Here is a 20,395-nt window from a genome sequence, read left to right as displayed (position 1 = left end):
GGACGCCGCAGATGAGGTTGGTGGCTTCGGAGCGGAAGGGTGAGAGTCGGACTCTCTGGGTACTGCCGGAGAGGAAAGAGGAGATCCAGTTGAGGGCTTTGTCTTGTATTCCGGCTTCGTGGAGACGAGTTAGTAGGGTGCGGTGGCAGACCATATCGAAGGCGGCGGATAGGTCTAGGAGGATGAGGGCTGAAGTTTTGCCGTTGTACATTTGCTGTCTGATGTCGTCTGTGGCGGCGAGGAGTGCAGTCTCGGTGCTGTGATTGCGTCTGAATCCGGATTGGGAGGGGTCTAGGATGGAGTTGTCTTCGAGGTAGTGGGTGAACTGGGCGTTGACGATCTTCTCGATGTCCTTTGCTGGGAAGGGGAGGAGGGAGATCGGGCGGAAGTTTTTTAGGTCGTTGAGGTCAGCCTTGGGTTTCTTGAGGAGGGCTTGGATATCGGCGTGCTTCCAGCTGTCCGGGAAGGTTGCGGTGTCGAAGGAAAGGTTGATGATCTTATGAAGTTGGGTGGCGATGGTGGAGTCGGCTTTGTTGTAGACGTGGTGTGGGCAGGGGTCTGATGGGGATCCTGAGTGGATGGAGTTCATGGTCTTTCGGGTTTCGGCGTCATCTACGTGGGTCCAGGTGGTGAGGCGGTTGGCGTAGGAGGAGTTTCGGGGGTGGGGTCTGGCAGAGGTGTGGTGTTGAGGCTGTCGTCGTTGACGGCGATTTTCTGGTAGAAAAAGGTGGAGAGTGCGTCGCAGAGTTTCTGGGATGGTGGGACGTTGTTGGCGTTGGGGTTGGAGAGCTCCTTTACGATGCAGAAGAGTTCCTTGCTGTCGTGTGCGTTGTTGTTTAGGCGTTCTGGGAAGTGGGAGCGTTTGGCGAGTCGGATAAGTTGGTGGTGCTTGCGGGTGGCTTCCTTGTGGGTTGCTAGGCTGTCGGGTGTGCGCTCGAGCAGCCATTTTTTCTTGAGTTTCTGGCAGGTGCGTTTGGAGGTGATCGGTTCGTCTGTGAACCAGGCTGCTTTTTTCTTTTCTTGGTTGACGGTGGGCCTCTTGAGTGGTGCGAGGGTGTTGGCGCAGTTGAGGATCCACTGTTGGAGGTTGATGGCGGCGGAGTCCGGGTCGGTGGGGTCGGTCAGTGGGTTCTTGGCGAGGGTGCTGGTTAGTTGGTCTTCGGTAACTTTTCCCCAGCGGCGGTGCGGCGGTTGTGGTGTGCGGTGGTGTTCGGTGTTTTTCTTGAATGTGAAGTGGACGCAGTGGTGGTCGGTCCAGTGGAGTTCGGTGGTGTGGCTGAATGAGATGTGGTTGCTTGCAGTGAAGAGTGGGTCTAATGTGTGGCCGGCGATGTGGGTGGGTGTGTTGACCAGTTGTCTGAGTCCAAGGTTGGAGATGATGGTGGTCAGTGATGCGGTGTTGGCGTCATTGTTGTTCTCCAGGTGGAAATTGAGGTCTCCAAGGAGGATGTAGTCCGTTGAGGCAAGGGCGTGGGTGCTGGCGAGGTCGGAAATGGTGTCACTGAAGGGGGGTCTTGGTCCTGGAGGTCGGTATATGAGAGTTCCTCTGAGGGTAGTGTTGGGGTCCGTGTGGATCTGGAAGTGAAGGTGTTCAGCTGTCTTGAGGGTGTCGTCCGTGTGGGTGTGGATCTTGAGGGTGGATTTGTGGACGATGGCTATTCCTCCACCGATTCCGTTGGTGCGGTCTCTTCTGGTGATCTTGTAGCCGTCAGGGATGGCGATGTCAGGGGCCGAGGAGTCGTTCCACCAGGTTTCGGTCAGGAAGGCTACGTCAGGGGCGGTGGTGTCGAGCAGGTCCCAGAGCTCGATGGCGTGCTTTCGTGCGGAGCCTGTGTTGAGGAGGATGCAGTGGAGGTGGTTGGTGTTGGTTGTTGCAGGCTTCCTTGTTCTGTTACAGGTGAAGTTCCAGGTGCGGCAGGAGAAGGGTCTTTTGGTGTGCTTCGGAGTGGCCTGGAAGCAGGCTGTGGAGGAGCCAGGGTTAAGGGCGAGGAGCTTGCTGGCCGAGTAGCGAAGGCTGGTGGTGCGGGGGGCGTGGGGACCAGGGGGGGTGGCGCTGGGCGCGGTCCAGGCGCGGACGGGCGCGGACGCGCAGCGCCAGCCATTAAGAAGGGAGGGGGGAGCAGCTGGGAGGCGGGAGGCGGGAGGGAGCGGCGAATGGGGGCACGAGGGGGGCAGGGCCACGGGGAGGCAGCGGCAGGGAGAAAACGGCAAGGGGGAGCGCACAAGGGGCGAAAACCAGGAAAACAAGGCACAATAACAAAAGTAAGGCACAAGTCAAAAACAGTCACAAAATACGATAAATGGCACAAAATACAATCGGAATACAGCAATCAGAAGGGGCACAAATGGGGGCAAGAGCGCAAGGAGGCAAGGCGCTGAAAAGTGGAAAAAACACTTACAGAAACGGCGAAAAGCGGCAGAGAGCCTCGGGCCTCGAACACGCTAGCAGCAGCAGGGGTCAGGGGCACGAGACAGCAAGGTGGTGCTGCAGACGTGGGGGGCGAGCTCTAGACCAAAAACAGGTCAGAGGTCGCTCACTCGCGACGCGTAGCGCCAGCCATTAAGAAGGGAGGGGGGAGGGAGGAGCAGCTGGGAGGCGGGAGGGAATGGCGAATGGGGGCGCGAGGGGGGCGGGGTCGTGGGGAGGCAGCGGCAGGGAGAAAACGGCAAGGGGGAGCGCACAAGGGGCGAAAACCAGGAAAACAAGGCACAATAACAATAGTAAGGCACAAGTCAAAAACAGTCACAAAATACGATAAATGGCACAAAATACAATCGGAATACAGCAATCAGAAGGGGCACAAATGGGGGCAAGAGCGCAAGGAGGCAAGGCGCTGAAAAGTGGAAAAAACACTAACAGAAACGTCGAAAAGCGGCAGAGAGCCTCGGGCCTCGAACACGCTAGCAGCAGCATGGGCGGGGGTCAGGGGCACGAGACAGCAAGGTGGTGCTGCGGACGTGGGGGGCCTGCTCTAGACCAAAAACAGGTCAGAGGTCGCTCACTCGCGACGCGCAGCACCAGCCATTAAGAAGGGAGGGGGAGGGAGGAGCAGCTGGGAGGCGGGAGGGAGCGGCGAATGGGGGCGCGAGGGGGGCGGGCCGCGGGGAGGCAGCGGCAGGGAGAAAACGGCAAGGGGGAGCCCACAAGGGGCGAAAACCAGGAAAACAAGGCACAATAACAAAAGTAAGGCACAAGTCAAAAACAGTCACAAAATACGATAAATGGCACAAAATACAATCGGAATACAGCAATCAGAAGGGGCACAAATGGGGGCAAGAGCGCAAGGAGGCAAGGCGCTGAAAAGTGGAAAAAACACTTACAGAAACGTCGAAAAGCGGCAGAGAGCCTCGGGCCTCGAACACGCTAGCAGCAGCGTGGGCGGGGGTCAGGGGCATGAGACAGCAAGGTGGTGCTGTGGACGTGGGGGGCGAGCTCTAGACCAAAAACAGGTCAGAGGTCGCTCCCTCACATGGGTGCAGTAATACTCTGCATACATAGAACATTTCAACAACTCAATATACATTCTGGTGGTGGTAGGTAACCGCAGATTGTTGTGATCAAAAGTTTTTCTATCTTATTTTTATGAGCATCCACTTCTGTGGCTGTTGATCAGGCAAGGAGCTCAACTCCAGGTTTAAAGCATTAATTCTGCTTTGTTTTTTAGTGTCAGGGATGTCAAATACCAAAACACTGATAGCACAAGCTACCCACACAACCATTTAAATGACACCCAGGTTTCATTAGGTTTCTGCTAATTAAGAGAGTTCACAGGCAGGTGTTTTAAGAACTTTAAAGAGTCTAAAGATTTACCCTGAGCTATCAACTCACTGTATGACTAAAGTGTTTATGTGTCAGTGTGTTTGCAAAATGATTCCCACCCCTTACAAAATAATCTGTGGAGTTGGTGATATTTTCTTCTAAGTTGGTGTACATACTGGTATTCTAATATTTGCTTTTACCTTCCTTTTATTATTTTTTTTGTAGACCACACAGCACGGCCATTCCTCTCATTGAACGCACATTCAACACGTTCCCCTCTTTCAACTCAGTAGGGGAGTGGTTGGAGGCAATCGAGATGGGGAAGTATAAAGACAACTTCAGTGCGGCGGGCTACTGCTACCTAGAGTCAGTGGCTAGGATGACAGTCCAGTAAGTAAACATTTTCAATAAGCATATATTTTTCAACTGCTTCCTTGAGATAAAAACGTGCATGTGTCTTCCATTTGTAAGTGGCATTCTGTTTAGTAGTAATTTAGGTCGTGATTCACTGTAAATAACTGCAAGCTACAGGTTTGCACTTCTTCATAAACTGATTTTTTTGATTGGTGTAGGAAAATTAATTCATTTACGCATAGAAATCTATGACAATCATAGATTTCAATGTTTGTGTCTTATCCTAAACTGGTTGGGTTTATGCAGATGGGAATCTGCTGGTTTTAGACTTTTCTTGCAGTATAGATGCACCATAACGTTCTTTTTTCTGTCCCCAAAAACATTTCTCCATGAGTTGAATGCATTTTGCTTATATTACCCAAAAATATGTGGATATTTTGGCACTTTCGCATTCATTACGCACACCAGTGCCAGCATTGTGCACCCCTAGGTGTATTTGAGTGGATAAATAGGATCTCCAAAGCACTGCAAATGCTTGTCAGCATCCTCAAAGCCACACACATTTCCAAACTCTGGAACACCCATACCCACCCATCATGTCACACTTACAACAATAGAATCTCTTACAAAGTCATGTATTTTATCCAGCCATAAAATGGAACTGTAGTCCTAAACTTCCTCACAATATAGAACTGAGGATGGGGGCGTGGGCAAGGAGGCCAAGATGGCGGTCAACTTTTAACAGAGCTCCCTTCCCCTGTTCAAAGTCCATGGAAATCCTGCCTGACAGCAGTAATTTTGACCCTCTTTTGCCAGACCGCCCCGGAATTGTGGTAATGGTGGTGGTGAAGATTCGGCATACTCAGCTCGGGAGCCGAGCGATAAGCAAGATGGGGGCTATGGTGTTCCTTTTTGCCAGTTCCTGAAGTTGTGATGGGGGAAATCAACTGGGCTCTTTGGGCCTGTCTGCAGAGGCTCACTGGCCTGGTGGAGGCGCGTGAGGAGCATGAGCCTTCTCAGCGAGAGGCAGGCACTAACGAGGGTAGGGCATGGCATAGTGGAGCACTGCCACGGTCTGACACAGGGAGGAGTGCAGCCAAAGAGATGCAAGAGGATCTGTTTCCCTCATATGAAATGCAGAGTGAACCCGGGCTGCCCTGAGTGGGGAGATAGAGGAGGTGCCCCCGCATGCTGGCTGTGCTCCTTGTGGCCCCCCAGCTCTGCAACTCTGGCGTGCTCTGTAACTTGGTCATTTCACGACTGCAGGAACAGCTGCACATCAAACTAGAAGGCCTGGTTGGAGTCCTGGGGCTTCGCACGGCCTTGGGTTGGTGGGTAAAGGAGACGTCCTGGGGGCAACAAGGGGCCCTCTCAAACTTATGTGCTTTTTGTTGATTCACATTGCGGCAGGGGGGAAATCTGACCTGGTGCTGCCGAGACTTGCTGGGCCCAGCAGAGAGAAGCTGATCACCATTTGAGGCCTTTTGCACAAACCCAGTGTGCCACATAATTGGGAGCGGTGGTGCCTCCCCATCTGACTCACACTAATTGCCCCCCCTGATTTCTCCACTCTTGGGGGCGCTCACTGAGTCTGCAGACATATTAAGTCTGCACAGACCTCTGTAACACTGTGGGACCTGCTTAGGGGCCTGAGTGGCTTTGCCTGCAGAGACACCTTGCCATACATAGCCACTACCTCCTGCGGATGCCTATGAGGAGACACTGATGGCCTTAGAGGATCACTCTACACTGATAGATTTCCCGCTCATTTAATTTTGCGCAATTGGTGGTGTTGGGGGGACTCCCTCACCCCCTGAGGGTCCCGCATGCTACTACACCCCCCACCGACTGCTCGTGCTGCCCTGGGCAAGCAGGTTGGTGCAGCATGCTTCTGTTTGCTCCGTCACACGGATTCACCAGATGTGAGTGCATTAAGTCCTAAAAGACTCGTCTTTTGCTTCTCTTGGAGCAGGCTGCTCGTGCTGCCACCTGGTAAGCAGGCGGACTCCTCAACGTCCTTTTGCTCCACATTTTGTGCCACTTTTCTTCACCCGGTGACGGGCGTGACAAATCCTTGCAGTCAAAAGCTGTCCAAACTAAGATGGTCAAATATACCACATCCATAGTGGATAGTAAGAGTGCAACGGGGAGACACCACTGAACCCACCGACCTAGCCCTAGGGGGACATGACGCCATCCTCAGGGCGATCCAGGACTCCAGGGAAGTGGTAGAATCCAAAGTAGATGGCATCTGTGTTGACCTCTCTCTTCTGCAACAGGATCTCTGCAAGGTGGTCAAAGGGGTCACGGAGCCTGAGACACAGATATCAATGACTGAAAATGAGATGACGACCCTTAAGCGACTAGTTTCCCAACTATTGTCTGGATAATCGAGTGGAAAATACTGAAAGCCGCTCATGTAGGAACAATCTGCGCCTCATTGGCTTGCCAGAAGGAATTGAGGAAACCAGCATGTTTGATCACTTGGAAGCCTGGTTACGATCATTGGTTTTGGATGACAAGTTGTCCCGCTGTTTCATCGTGGAGCCAGCACAATGAGCGCTGACAAAGAAGCCTCCCCTTAGGGCCCCTTCCCATCCTGTTGGGGCACGTTTCCTCAACCATCGAGATTGCAATGCCATTCTCCATGAGGCCTGGACCCAGCCTGATATGAAGCACACTAATGCAGACATTTTGATCTTCCCAGATTATACCAAGGCAGTTCAGCAATGTCACTGGTCCTTTGAGGAGGTAAAACAGAACATACCCTACATGCTCCTTTTTCCCGCCTTGCTCAAAGTAATTTTTGCCTCCTTCACTTTTTTTGCACTTCTGAATAAGCTTGGGAATGGGTGACAGAGCAACAGCCATTGCGCCAGTCGGGAGCAGCAGACACAGGGGGAGCTGAAGTGAGGAAGCGCCCTCCACCGCGTCCTGCCCAGGAGCCCCGCAGGTGACACAATAGATCCTGGAAAACTAAGTCACCACGGGGTGAGAGGGTAGCCTTGGAAAGGCCATCTCCAGCTGGCAAAGTGCTACCACCTACAGATTAGGATACCTCCCCTTCTGACACCCTGGCGATCTTCAAATCTACAGAGAGCCGTGTCGCGTAGGCTCTCATTATCCTAATGAGACTACTGGATTTGGGCGGCAGAATCACTTGCGCTGAATCTGAACCCACTACAGGTGACACCTGTCAACCTAATTCGGGTTTTGTTCCAGCTAACTAGCAGTGCCTCATTTCCACTCTAGAGCAGGGATGATTGGGCAACCGAGCACATGACACAATTGACTCCTCAGGGAAATCCTAGTCACTCAGATCTCATCCATTTCTCTCAGTTACATTAGTCTCACATATGCAAGGACAATCAGAGGCAGAGTAAAGTTCAATAAGGTTTTATTGAAGTAACTGTTTCTTAGATAATAAAGCATGAATTGCAATAACTAGGACGATGACGCATGACAGGATTACAATTGTGATAAGGAGAGTGAAACATAAAAATAACATTATAATATTGTCACTAAGATCATTAAAATAGTTCCTACCTACGCTATGTTAGAGCACAGCATGTTAAGCTCTAATTCTGCCCTTCAGGTTCCCCTGGAAAGACATCATCCCTCATACCTGAGCAAGAGGCCTGTAGTCATAAGCAGCTTCAGCAAAGCACTCAGCATACAGTCGTGGTCATCTTGCTGGAATCTCCCTCTACAGAGAGCCACCCAGACTCCCTGCATTGACTGCCTTACATTGACACTACTAGGACTATTATGCTGATTTGGATCTGAAGTAAAAAATGGGCAAGGCCAGTCTGGCCTTGAAAGTGTATTATTAGTGATCAGGTGACTGAGTTGTGTTGAGGTTAAATGATGCCTTCTCTTGAGACATTTTCTTTCAACTTACTATACACAGAGGACTCCTCTCTCGTTTGTTGAACATTGCTGTCAGGCAAAGTATCCTTGCAAAGGCAAATGGAGCTCCAGACCGTATGCCTTTTGATTCTCCCCATGTTTGCCTAAACATTTGCTTTATAGGGGTGACGGATGCTGCAAGGTAGGAAGTATGGGGAGGGGGACACAGGAGGGGGTATGTTGCTTTAAATGCAGATGTTATTTTTCTTTGCTTTACTTGCAGCCAAGCATCACACCCATTCTCCACTGCAAGACTGCACATAGTGAAATCTTGTACCATTATACATCATTTTCACCGTGGTTAAGGGGCGTATTGAGCCCCTTCGCATCCCTGTGGCTCTTCTTCCACATGATTAGAACCATCTCCCGGAATGTAAATGGCCTCCTGGACTGCATTAAAATATCTGTGGTTCTGTGGTACATCAAGAGGTATAACCGAGAAGTAATCTTCCTCCAGGAGAAACAGCTTTTGGGAGTTCATTGTCCTTTCCTGGGTCCTTTCCTGTGGTGATTAGGATACCATGCAGGCCACTCTCAAAGTTCCATAACCATAACCTTTCCATTGGCAGGATTCACAATACACGCCAATCCCCAGAGCCGATACATTGGTGTTGAGGGCCATTTGGAAACTATGCAATTCAACTTTGTGTTCGATATGTTCCCCCCACACGTTCTGCAATCCACTCTGTTTGCAATATGATCCTTAGGGATGGTGCTGCTGCTGGGGGTGACTATAGTTGGTGGGGATTTTAATGTGGTCCCTGAAAACGTGACAGATACATCAGGCACTTTGCGACCAAACTCGGTGGCTCAATCCACGTGCCATAATGCATGGGCAGACTCCATAGGCAATTGCACATTGTTTGGATTGTACATAGGGACATCTTGGATCATATTCCTCTCCTTCTTGAGTGAGGACCCCAGGATGACACCCATAGCCCAATGTGGAGATTCAGTGTGTGGAACTTAACTGACCGGAACTGCTTAGACTTTGTGGAGCAGGAGCTATGCACCTTCTTCCAACACAGTGAGGGCTCGGTCTCATCTACGGGGACCCCATGTGTGACTAGTGAGCCTACATTACAGGGCAGTTTTAAGGATTATGGGGGTTATTCTAACTTTGGAGGAGTGTTAATCCGTCCCAAAAGTGACGGTAAAGTGACGGATATACCACCAGCCGTATTACGAGTTCCATAGGATATAATGGACTCGTAATACGGCTGGTGGTAAATCCGTCACTTTTCCGTCACTTTTGGGACGGATTAACACCTCCTCCAAAGTTAGAATAACCCCCTATGTGTTAAATGAAGAGCTACGGTGACAGGCTCAGGTCACACAAATAGAAGCACAGATCCTTGCCGTAGGACTGCACGCCGGTGGTGCGAGATCGGGGAGGTGGTGCGCCATTCATAGATGGTGCGATCTAAGCTCCGTCAATCTCCTTGGAAGAGGCTCAGCAATGTTGAAGGGCATCCACCCAGTGGGTATACGTCTCTCTAGATAAGTGAAGCAAGCTACTGTACTGGTTAGCAACAAGAGAGGTTGCTAGTAGTGCGGTCCCAACTATTAGCGACTCTTCAGGTGTCCTTCGCAAGGAACTGCCCGCAGTCACCCAAACATTATCAGCCTTTTGTTAGGATTTATATGCGGCATGTCCAACCCCACCTAGTGAACATGCGTACCTCCTTTTAAGGGATGTGATTCTGATATCTATTTCCTCTTTCTTGGCTCAAGAACTAGATCCAGCACTGTCAGCAGAGGAAGTTGGACAGGCTATAACAAATCTTCACCCTGGCAAGACCCAGGGACCCAATGGGTTTCCCATCAATTTCTTTAGCACTACTGGAAAATAATGACCCCTCATCTGCTGGCCCTCTGTACTGAGGCACTAAAGAGTGGTTTGTTCCCCTAGTATTTTGATATCGCCGTTGTAGTGGTCAGCCAGCCAAAAATTGTTCCTCATACCGGACGATTTCTCTTATTAACACAGCCATTAAAATCTGTGCAAAGGACTTGGCAAATAGATTGGTCCAAACTCTTACCTACCTCATCCATCCAAACAAATGTGACTTAATGCCCGGTAAAAGTACCCATCACTGTATCCGAAAAGTGCAGTTGGCCCACTCTCAGGTGTCCCGGCTAATCAAAAATCTAGCCCTACTTCTTATTGACTTCCACAAAGTGTTTGACACGTTCTTGTGGTCATTTCTTGAGGCCGTTCTCCAGCAGGTGGACTTCTGACCCACATTTTGTGGCTTGGTGGGACTTCTACATAGAACCCTCTCTGCACAGGTTTGAGTGAGTGGAATTTTGTCCTTGTCCTTCCCAATCTGCAGAGAGACATGACAGGGCTGTCCCCTGAACCATTTGCATGCCTAATGCAATATGATGCATGGGTTCAGGGACTGCGGTGGGGAGGTAGTGTAGAGGACCAGATTGCCCACTATGCAGACGGTGTTCTACCTTTCCTCAGTGAACCGTAAATATTGGGTCCTAGATGTCTAGAGATTCTTCAACTCTATTCTGAGGTATCTGGTCTGTGTATAAAACCCAAAAAGTCGGCTGAATCTGGTATCCTGACAATTCCTTAAGGCACAACTCCTTCAAATACCTAGGGATCCATACCTCCACCATTCCAGACTTGGCACGGCCCCTGTATTTCTGCCCTCTTGCCTCAACACTGGATCAAGATCTTTGTGTTTGGTCCCATCTACTACTGAATCCCTTGGGGAGTATTGCAGTCTTTAAAATTATGTGTCTCCCCCGATGCCTTTAATTCCTGGCAAACTATCTGGATCCAATTCCACTTACATAGATTTGGTCACTTACCATGAAATCGACATTATTCATTTGGGCAAATGGGAGTCATCGGGTGGCTTTCCCCTCAGCTCGTAAATTGAAGTTTGATGGAGGCCTTGACATCCCAGATTTATATGACTACTGCCTTGCGCCGCATCTGGTCCCGGTAAATGAGTGGTGTGTTGGAGGATGGGATCATCCTGCATACAGGCCAGAACTACACCACCCAGGCCTCCATGGGCTCCTTGACCTACTCTATGGCAGTCCCATACCTTCCACAACGCCATCCTGTACCCAAGTGTCACTGCTCTGCTGGAGAGTGGCCCTGCACCTTATGCAGTGGACTCGCTGACTCACAGACATGACACCATTACAGGGAGGTACATGGCTAAGACAAGGGGCACACCTAGAGGGCTTCTCCTACTGGGACCAAATACGTATTACATATCTAGCCAATGCTCTCCAAGATGGGTCCTTGGTATCCTTTTAAGAGCTGCCGTTCTTGATCATTATGATCTGTCTTGCACCCAGTTCTTTTGCTTTCTTCAACTGCGCCATGCATTGCTTGCCCACCTCCCCGCATCTGAGCAGATTCCTGAATATAGCTCACTGGAGGCGAAACTACTGATAGGAAAATTAGTTCAGGGTGCGATTTCGACAATTTATGGTTCCCTGATGATTAACTCACAAGGTCTGTTCCTTCCCCTCACGGCATATGTCTGCACCAGGAGCAGCCAATCTATGAAGCCCATGGCTGTCCCCGGAAACATGAGAAAATAAGGGGTAAATGGTGTGCGTACTATGGACTACCGATGTTAACTGTATAACTATGATGCAGGAATGTAAATATTTCGTGCTATGGATCATAATGATTATGTGACTTATTTATAATTTTCAGTGGATGATATTGTGTACTGTTCAACGTAATAAAATTGGTTATAAAAAATAAGTAACTGAGGAATGATTTACAATACTAAATCTGGCTTTTATATGTGTAAAAATGAAATTTAAAACACAAGTCCATTCCTTTATTTTCAAAACCGTTCATGATATCATGTGTATCCTATATTTTATAGTTTCATTTGTTATTGCAGCATGTTTATGTAGACACAGGCAAAACTAGATTGCTGAGTCTTTGGTTTTGTTTTCATTCAGAGCTAGTTTGGACTCATTCTGTTTTTTTTAACAATATTTCTATAAAATCAGAAATTTGTTATCAATAATACTTAATTTGGAAGGAAGACGGATGGTACATTAGTGATGGTACAACATTTTACTTATAAACCCTATTTACCACTTTTTCAATTTTCAGTACCAAATGTTTTATTTATTCTTCAATGTAATATTCTGCCATGAGTAGAAAAAAAGAAACATGTGAAATGCATCATGACCAAAAATGTACATGCTTTGCAGTTCTCACATTTTATACTTTGGCTACCTTTATTCTCTACTCCATGTATCATGTTTTCACTTTGCATTTGCTTCGGAGTCCTTATTCCTCTTACACCCCAAATTAAATAAATTGATTATCAGGACTATCACTGCAGTGCAATCCTTCTGGGCAGCAACAGGAACTGAGGGTGGAGCACCCCTCAAGGTCACACAATGTCTCCCTTTGGGTGTAGTATACCGAAGCGGAGGAGCAGATAAATACATACAACAGGAAAGAACAGATATAGAGTAAAGAACAGGAACAGGATAGAGAAGGCTGGCAACCTAGCATGAACAAACAAGGGAATGGATCAATAATACACAAACATTCTAGGTTACCTACCACTAGGGTTGTAGAAAGGTAAGATTCAGACCTTCCCACAGCAACAGGACTATCAATGCCTCTGTGCAGATTACTTTTAGTCACGCTGCAAGCCCCATTTAAGGGAGGCAGCAGAAGTGATTCTGTTTCTGGACCTTTAGGGCACAAAGGTGAGGTCTAAACAGTACACTTACTAGACGCAATAGCCCAAGAGGAAACTACCGAGCATGAACCTAAGAGCAGCAGCAAATAGCCAGGAGTAGAGTATTCAAGGAGAAACTGGAAAACAGGTAAGTCGAACACAAGGGGCCTTGGAACTTTAAGAAGCAAGAGACTTGAACTTTAAGAGAAATAGAGACTGCATAAGAATCACAGAGAAAGGGACTATAAACTGGAGGGAAATGGAAGACTCTGAAGAGAAAATACAAATGTTATGGTGGAAGCAAAAGGACTAAGTAAAGGGAAAATAATAGCAGGAAAAGAAAGAACAAACTAGTAACAACTAGACAGGGAGCAGCGCACGGGCTGTAACAGTTTTAGAAAAAAGCCAGACAATGAACTAAGCAAAAGCAAGCAGGGCTTAAAAATGTGTAGCAGGCTGCATAAAAACAGGACACAGTCTTTGGCTGAAGCAAGGCAGGAATTGGACTGGAAAACAAGCCAACAAGAGGTCTGGTACACAAAGGATAAAACATCAATGCACAAACAAGGAGCTTCAGTAAATGGCACCCTATAAGCATCTCCAGGCAGCAGCAAGACTAGGGTGGAGTCACATGGCTTTACTGCACAAGATTGGTCACATGTGTATGCAATTCCAGCCTTTCACAAGCCCTGCAAGAGAGAATCCAGTGCTGAGGAATAGTAGGACTACTGTCATAAAAAACAATAGACAGCAGATTTCAGGTTTTATTGAATATTAGGCAGTGGATTATGGAACCTGAAGCCCATGGAAGCAAATGTAGGTTTTTAATTGCATACATGATTGAAATGGGAAGCAGGCAGGAGTCGGAGAGGGACTTTAGATGAGTTTTAAATGTGATTACAATGATACAGATGGTCCATGTAAATCGTCCCCCAGAGGCGAAATGATGGAATTGTAACAGGCAGTGAGAACTACATTTGTTACATAATATTTGGTCCAGCTCCCTAGGATCCACTTTAATAATGATTCCCACTGGAAATGTGATTGATTGATTTCCCAATAGTTTTACTTTAAACTTTTGTAAATTTAAAGATTGTTGAATCAAAAAACAATCACTGTGGAATTAAGACTAAATATTTAGTTGTCAATGTTTTCCTTGGTTTGCTGAAACTGTGTTTTAAGATGAAAGAAGAGTAAATAAGAATCAAGAAAACAACTTGCCATCATTACCTCGTTGGACAGATTGGGTGGATTTCCAATTGAATGAATAAATACGTAGCATTTATGAAGTGCCCTGTTACCCCATGAAAAATAAGCTCTGGCACTGGATATCTGATAGATATGACAAGAGTACTACAATTGCTTACACAGCCTGGTTTCTAAAGGCTTTTTGAAAGTAGAGTAATCAGAAGATAGCCTGAGTCCAACTGGCATAGAGACTTTGGCTGTTTTGTAAAAGAAAGAGCGATCCCCAGTACAGCAGCATCTATATTTTTGGACCTGAAGTTGCTTAGTATAAAAAAAACACAAAGTATGAGCAGGGGAGTAGAGGTGGATCTTGTTCGAAAGATAGCTGGGACCCCATCCATTGTATCGCTTTGAATGATAGGCAGAGAGCCTCAAAAGTACATCTTTGCCAGATAGGGAGTCAATAGAGAGAAGGCAGAAGAGGCTTCATCGAGATTTGTCGGATGATATTTAGGATGATCCGTGCAGAAGCATTTAAAAGGGGAAAAGAAAACATATTTAGATATTCAACCCAAGAAGTACTAAATCCAGTCCAATGCCAGACCCAATATTCAGGTGTTCCTCAACCTTTCTAAAAGTACTGGATGAGCAAAAAAACTCATGTAGAGAAGCCCAACAGTACCAGGGACACAGATCTGTCCTAGACCACAATTTTGCAGATCTCCTCTGCTACCAAAAGGAGGGTAGTCTACGTACAATGGAAAGGTCTTCTAAACCTGCATTGAGGTTCATCTATTAGTTGGTTCCTTTCCAAGAAGTAGGTGAATTGAAGATCGAACTTGCTTTCTATGATTTTGGTTCAGTGTGGGAGCAAGGTGACAGGCCTATAGTTCTCTAAGATGGATGGCTTTTTAGGTAAATGTATTATGAATGCATGCTTCCAATAAGGAAGAAGGGAAGCAGTAATCCAAGATTTATTGCACATTTCTACTAGCTTGAGTACCATCAAGTACTTTACTAGAGCCATGATCCATAGTACCAATAAACGGCTCAGCCACCCTTCTGAGCTTAAGATGCATTTTATCACATTTTATTTGGTGCAAGAGCAGCAGTTGGAGCCAGAAGCAGGAGTGAGAGAGCAGATCAAAAAATAAAGCATTTGAGGAAAGAGACAAAGGTTAGGCAGAGACAGACACTCTTGTGGCTCTCATACACAGGTCTCTGATTTTTCCATTTAAATGTTCAGCCTGACAAGCTGTCTGTTAGGCTTAGACAAAGCGAGGAAGAAACAGGAAACTTGGTGAGCACATTCTATGCAGTACAGAGCAAGCAGAGTCCCTGCCTTTTCTGCTTTACTTTTATGAACACTTTCCACATAGAGGAATTCTGCAATTGAGTGTGCCCTTCAGTCTCACATATGCAGTGTACTTGAAAGCAAGCATATGGTTTGAACTCAGGTTAGGCTATCAGGTGTGTTACTGCTTGGAAGGTTACATTATTATTAAGGGTTCACTTGGAAGATACAGAGCTTAAATGCAATATTCTGAAGCATTCTGTCCATGGTTTGCTAAACTACAAAATATTTGGTAGGATACCCCACAATATATCCTTTTGAGAAAAGCCCTGGCGTGGTACACAAAAAAATCTCTCTATAGTTTCCTTTTTTCATCCAGAAGTGCACCACTAGAAGCTTAATAATTACTGTGAGGAGTAGGCTGGGGGTAAGGGTTCAATTCTTTGAAAAGCAAGACAGTTAAATGCATAAAGAATGCAGGATTCTAGAAATATTCATGAAAATGAAACATGTATCAGATACTGACTGCAAAGAAACTCAACAAAGATTAGTTGTACCACTGTGAACAAATTGTCATTACATATTGGTGTTTCATGAAGCTCAGACCTCTTCAGCATAGGCCATCATAAGCATGTTTCCAATAAGTACACTGTGTGAATCAATGAGCTATGCGAGTGCTTGAGTTGCAGAACTTTAAGCAGGTTGAAGGATTTTGAATGCTCTGGAGGTTGTTGGAACTGAACGTGGCACTACTCCTCGATTTTCCAACCGAACTTTCAGAAATTTGCAAAGTTTAGTCAGGAAAGCTATAGTGATACCAGAATATCGTTTGACAGATAAATTGTGTCCCAGATGCCATCTACAAAAATATCAGCCATTTGCAGTTTATAGTAGAAAATCTACACCAAATTGGTTTTTTTTCTATACAATATGTAGGACACATTATTTAATTGGTGTGTCAGACCATGTTTCTGTATATGATATTCTGACAGACAATCAATATAAGTGATGCAGTATACTGGTCACCGATCTCATGTCTTGCAGTCCTCCCACAAACCAGGCAGGATTATTCAGGCTACCCACTTAATAACCACCCACAGAACAGCACTGTACTGATGGATGTTGAATACCTCTCCAATCCCTTCTGTACACAGTGTTCCATAAATCTACGGCTGGCAGGTTCTTAGCTTTACATAGTTTCACATGAAGGTCTTTGCATCCTACCCCTTTCTTTGATTGTACACCTACCAATCCATTAAGTGTCATATTATTAGGAGTCCAAATAATTCAGACTGGGCATGAGTAACAGTCATCAGACCACCTTCCTGTGGGTTTAGATCAAATGATTAGCTCCATTGGCTCTGATAGTAAGTGTTAACCCAGGGAGAACTCTGGTGCAACCTACATGGGCTCTTCTGCTTTTGACTCAAGGAAATACATTTCTTGGTCCACATTGTTATTACATGAAAACACTGTGGCATGATATCTGGGAACCTATTTATGACAACTCACGATTGCTGTGAATCCATTGGTAACAGAAGCATGAATACATGGCCACTGCATGATGACACAGACAAAATGGTCAAAGACACATGTGCACAGTTAAGATGGATGAAACATTTCCAGTTTTCATTGGAACTGTGGCACTAAATTTAAGAACTCATTGATTTAGATTCAGGTGATCGCTCATAAGACCATGCCTCACAGGGCACCTTCGAGTGGAATACCAAATTACTAGCATCAATGAAGCCACAAACACAATGCAGATGTTATGCAAAAGAAAAACATTTTAACATATCCTACCAATAGCCCTGATCTGTATTGGGCTTGGTAAAAACACAGACCTTTCTGTTGTACAGCCATTTTCGCGATGACTCGTGGCACATTATTTTAGCACCTAGGCCTGCTGCTTTTGCCCTTTAGGCTAGTAACATGTTACTCTGCTTCATTTTATTATTTTAGAATCAGACACTTTTGTGGTGGTGTTGTATTTTCTTTATCTAGTTGTCGTTTTGCCTAGGAAAGCATTACATTCTGTAGCATGACAATCTTTTCACTCTGTACTTTCCTCAAGGCTGCAGCGAGATAGGATTGTTGGCACAAGTGGTACACTGCGTCTCTAACATTCACAGAAACACACATATTTCTACATGGGGACATTTTCTCACAACGTAATTTGTTTTATTATAAAATCACTTCTCTGTTCCAAACATTAGAGGGAGGTTCCAGCCAGAAGACCACAACTGCATGCTGTTTGACCTAATTACAGCTGTTTGTTAAGACCACCGGTTCACTGGTCCGCATGGGGATGGTGTCTCTATGGGCAATCCTGGAAGGCGGATGAGGGCTAATACTGCTGTGCTTTAACATAGCTTAGGTAGGAATTGCATATAGTGTGCATAAGTGGCAGTATGGTGAGACTTTTCCCTTGTTTCACTTTCCTTGTCACCACTTTGTTTCTAGCATATTTCATCATTATAATTATTGCATTTCATGCCATTTTATCATAGATGCAGTTGATTCAAAAAATCTTATTGAACCATTCCCTGCCTCTGTTTGCCTTTTCATGTTTAAGACTAATGTAACTGAGAGAAAAGGATGAGATCTGATCCACCATGATTTCCCTGAGAAGTCATTATGTCATGCGCCCAGTTGCCACAAATCATCCCTGCTCTTGGGTGGAGATGAGGTGCTGCTAGCTGGCCGGAAATGGATTAGGACAACAGTTGTCACTTAGTGTGGGACTAAGTTCCCACAGTTCAAGTGAGGCTGCCACCCAAATGCAGCAGTCTCATTAGCATAATGAGAGCCAACGCAACAATTCCTTAGTTGAAATCAAAAATGAGGAAGAAAAAAGGCTACGGGTTGACAAAAGGCAGAAGGAATACATACAATATTATTTAATAAAGAACTGAAATCTTACACATCTTGTTTTCAACAAATTTCAAAATTAATTTCCTGCACCAGTCTGAACCTTTCAAGCCTCCTGTACATGTAAGACGTCAGAGCTTTGATAGCAAGAGGTGATGACATGCTGCTACCAAAGTATCATTATAGGCACAAGGTGTTGGTCTGAGTGAATAGTTCAATTACCAGCGTCTATGCTTCTTTAAAATGAAAAAGGAGACCATGATATTTCTTCTTTGCCTCTTTTTATTCAACCATCACTTTAATTTGTTGACGAAAAATGAGTTGAAATTTGAACCACAACCTTCTGAAAAAATATCATGCTTGGGGATGGTTTCATCTATTTCTTTTCTGGTCTACGGTAATTTTGAAACGTTTTTACAGTAATCTTTTAGTGGGTTAAGATAATGACGCACCTCGTGACAAACTTCTTTTTGCTTTGCAGAGATGTTATGAGCTTGGGCATCACAGCGTTGGAACATCAGAAGACACTTCTGAGCGGAATCCAGACACTACGGGCGCAGGTCATACAAATGAACGGACGCGGTGTGCAAGTGTGACGAGCAAAGCACACGGACTGAACACTAACCTGGAGCTCGCAGGAGAAACAAGAGAGCAGGCCCCTAATTCAACCACGGATGGATCAAACCACCCATCCCTGTATGGAGATAACTTTGAGGGAGCAGCACCGAGCAGTAGCCGATCTAGTCTTTCTAGAATAGTGTTGGCGGATACGTGATGTCTTACCCTGGCCCCCTTGCCCGCGAGGTCGGGAAGACTTTGACCTAGCGTTTTTTTTTTTCTAATATCATTTTATGTGAGGAAGATCACGGAACAAACTTCGTTTTCTACATTAAATAGGAATACAGGGTTTGCTGCAAATGGGTGCACTGGTTGTAAAATCAGTTTAACAGCCCTTCAGTGGCCATCATTTTCTTAAATGAACGTAAAATCGTCTATTTTATATGAAATCTAAAGTAGTTAGTTGAATTTGAAAATAGGTATTAGTTTAATTTTGGTTTGGTGGAGAAAGAACACTTTTGCTATTTGCTTCTTGAGCGAGAGTGGCCAATCAACTGTTGCTGAAACACGAGAGTTATGTTTGTCGATTTTTTTTTACTTTCAGAATCTTTTTTATCTCATTATCTCGTTCAAAACTGGAATATGCTTTTCGTCGCCTGAGTGAAGTGCCACATCTCCAGCAAAACAGCATAGATTGGAAAAAACTGAAATACATTTGCAGAGGTCATTCGACTAGACCTTTCCTCTGGAGAAGCTGCACTGAAAATGAGAACAGAGCTGCCCTCTGCTGCAGAAAGCAGACGAAATAAAAATGCCAGGCATGTGTATAGATATGTGTTTATTAAGAAGTTTAGAGTGCCTTTTGCCCCCAGTGGGGACGTCACCCCTTTTTTACAGTTCTTTCGACATGTTTACAGGGAATTTATTATTTAATTATGCATTTTGGACTTATTATTATGTGTATTTATATATTTATCTTTACATGGCAATGGAAAATAGCTCAATTTTAAGGGGAATCTATGTGTAATTCTGCTAATGGATAGGGAGAATGTGGAAGGAAGTGGCCTAGGGCTGGCAGGATCTAGAAATGCCGTTATTGAAGGTATAATATTTTCACTGTAAGCCCAAACACACTTTCCATCGCACTGTGATAGTGAAATAGCTCAGTACACCGGGAATTGTGCAGACGAGGCTACAGTAACTCACACTGATTGAGTGGCCCCCAGCATGGGTGTACGTGCACTCGAACACTTCCGGGTCATGTACCTGTGACGCTATTGGGGGAAAAGTGGCGCACATACCTTTTGTACTATTTTTCTTCTTCCTCGATAAGTAGCGAAGCAGCTGCATTTTGCTACAATCCACATCTCATAAAGGTATTAGTAAGAAAGGAGCAATTGCGAAACTAAAGCAAGATATTATGAAGCACAAGATGCCTATAACTATTTACCTGTGCAGTGGAAGAAAACTAGAACTGCGGTTGAAATTCAGCATGACGGTTTTGGTACTTTTCTTCTGACTACTTTACTTTAAAACAAATATGGAGCAAATTGGGCCCATTTTTCTCTCTTTGAATATGTAAATGCATGTACTTGTTTCACTATTATGTCAACAAAGCAAAGACAGGGCAAAATACCTTCATACCTAGTACAACACTTGTTTAAGGCACAGTTAGGAAAGTGATACAAAACGGATTTGTTCCATTTGTTTTGCCACAGTGTAATTTTTTTTTACCTACGTTGGCTCTCTGTTTCCCAGCCTGTGGTA

General features: G+C 45.7%; 1 protein-coding gene across 1 annotated transcript in view; it reads left to right on the top strand.

The window, feature by feature from the left end:
- The window catches only part of EPHA10 (EPH receptor A10), a 1,402,205-nt gene extending 1,382,751 nt beyond the window's left edge, over positions 1 to 19,454 (top strand). Inside the window, exons 16-17 of the mRNA XM_069223890.1 lie at positions 3,986 to 4,150; positions 18,552 to 19,454. Of these exons, the coding sequence (XP_069079991.1) occupies positions 3,986 to 4,150; positions 18,552 to 18,666 (280 nt within the window). The 3' untranslated portion in view covers positions 18,667 to 19,454. The remainder of the gene's footprint in view (positions 1 to 3,985; positions 4,151 to 18,551) is intronic.
- The last annotated feature ends 941 nt before the right edge of the window (positions 19,455 to 20,395 follow it).

This window comes from Pleurodeles waltl, chromosome 3_1 (genome assembly GCF_031143425.1).
Source record: "Pleurodeles waltl isolate 20211129_DDA chromosome 3_1, aPleWal1.hap1.20221129, whole genome shotgun sequence".
NCBI lineage: Eukaryota > Metazoa > Chordata > Amphibia > Caudata > Salamandridae > Pleurodeles > Pleurodeles waltl.
This window is presented reverse-complemented; position numbering and strand designations above follow the sequence as displayed.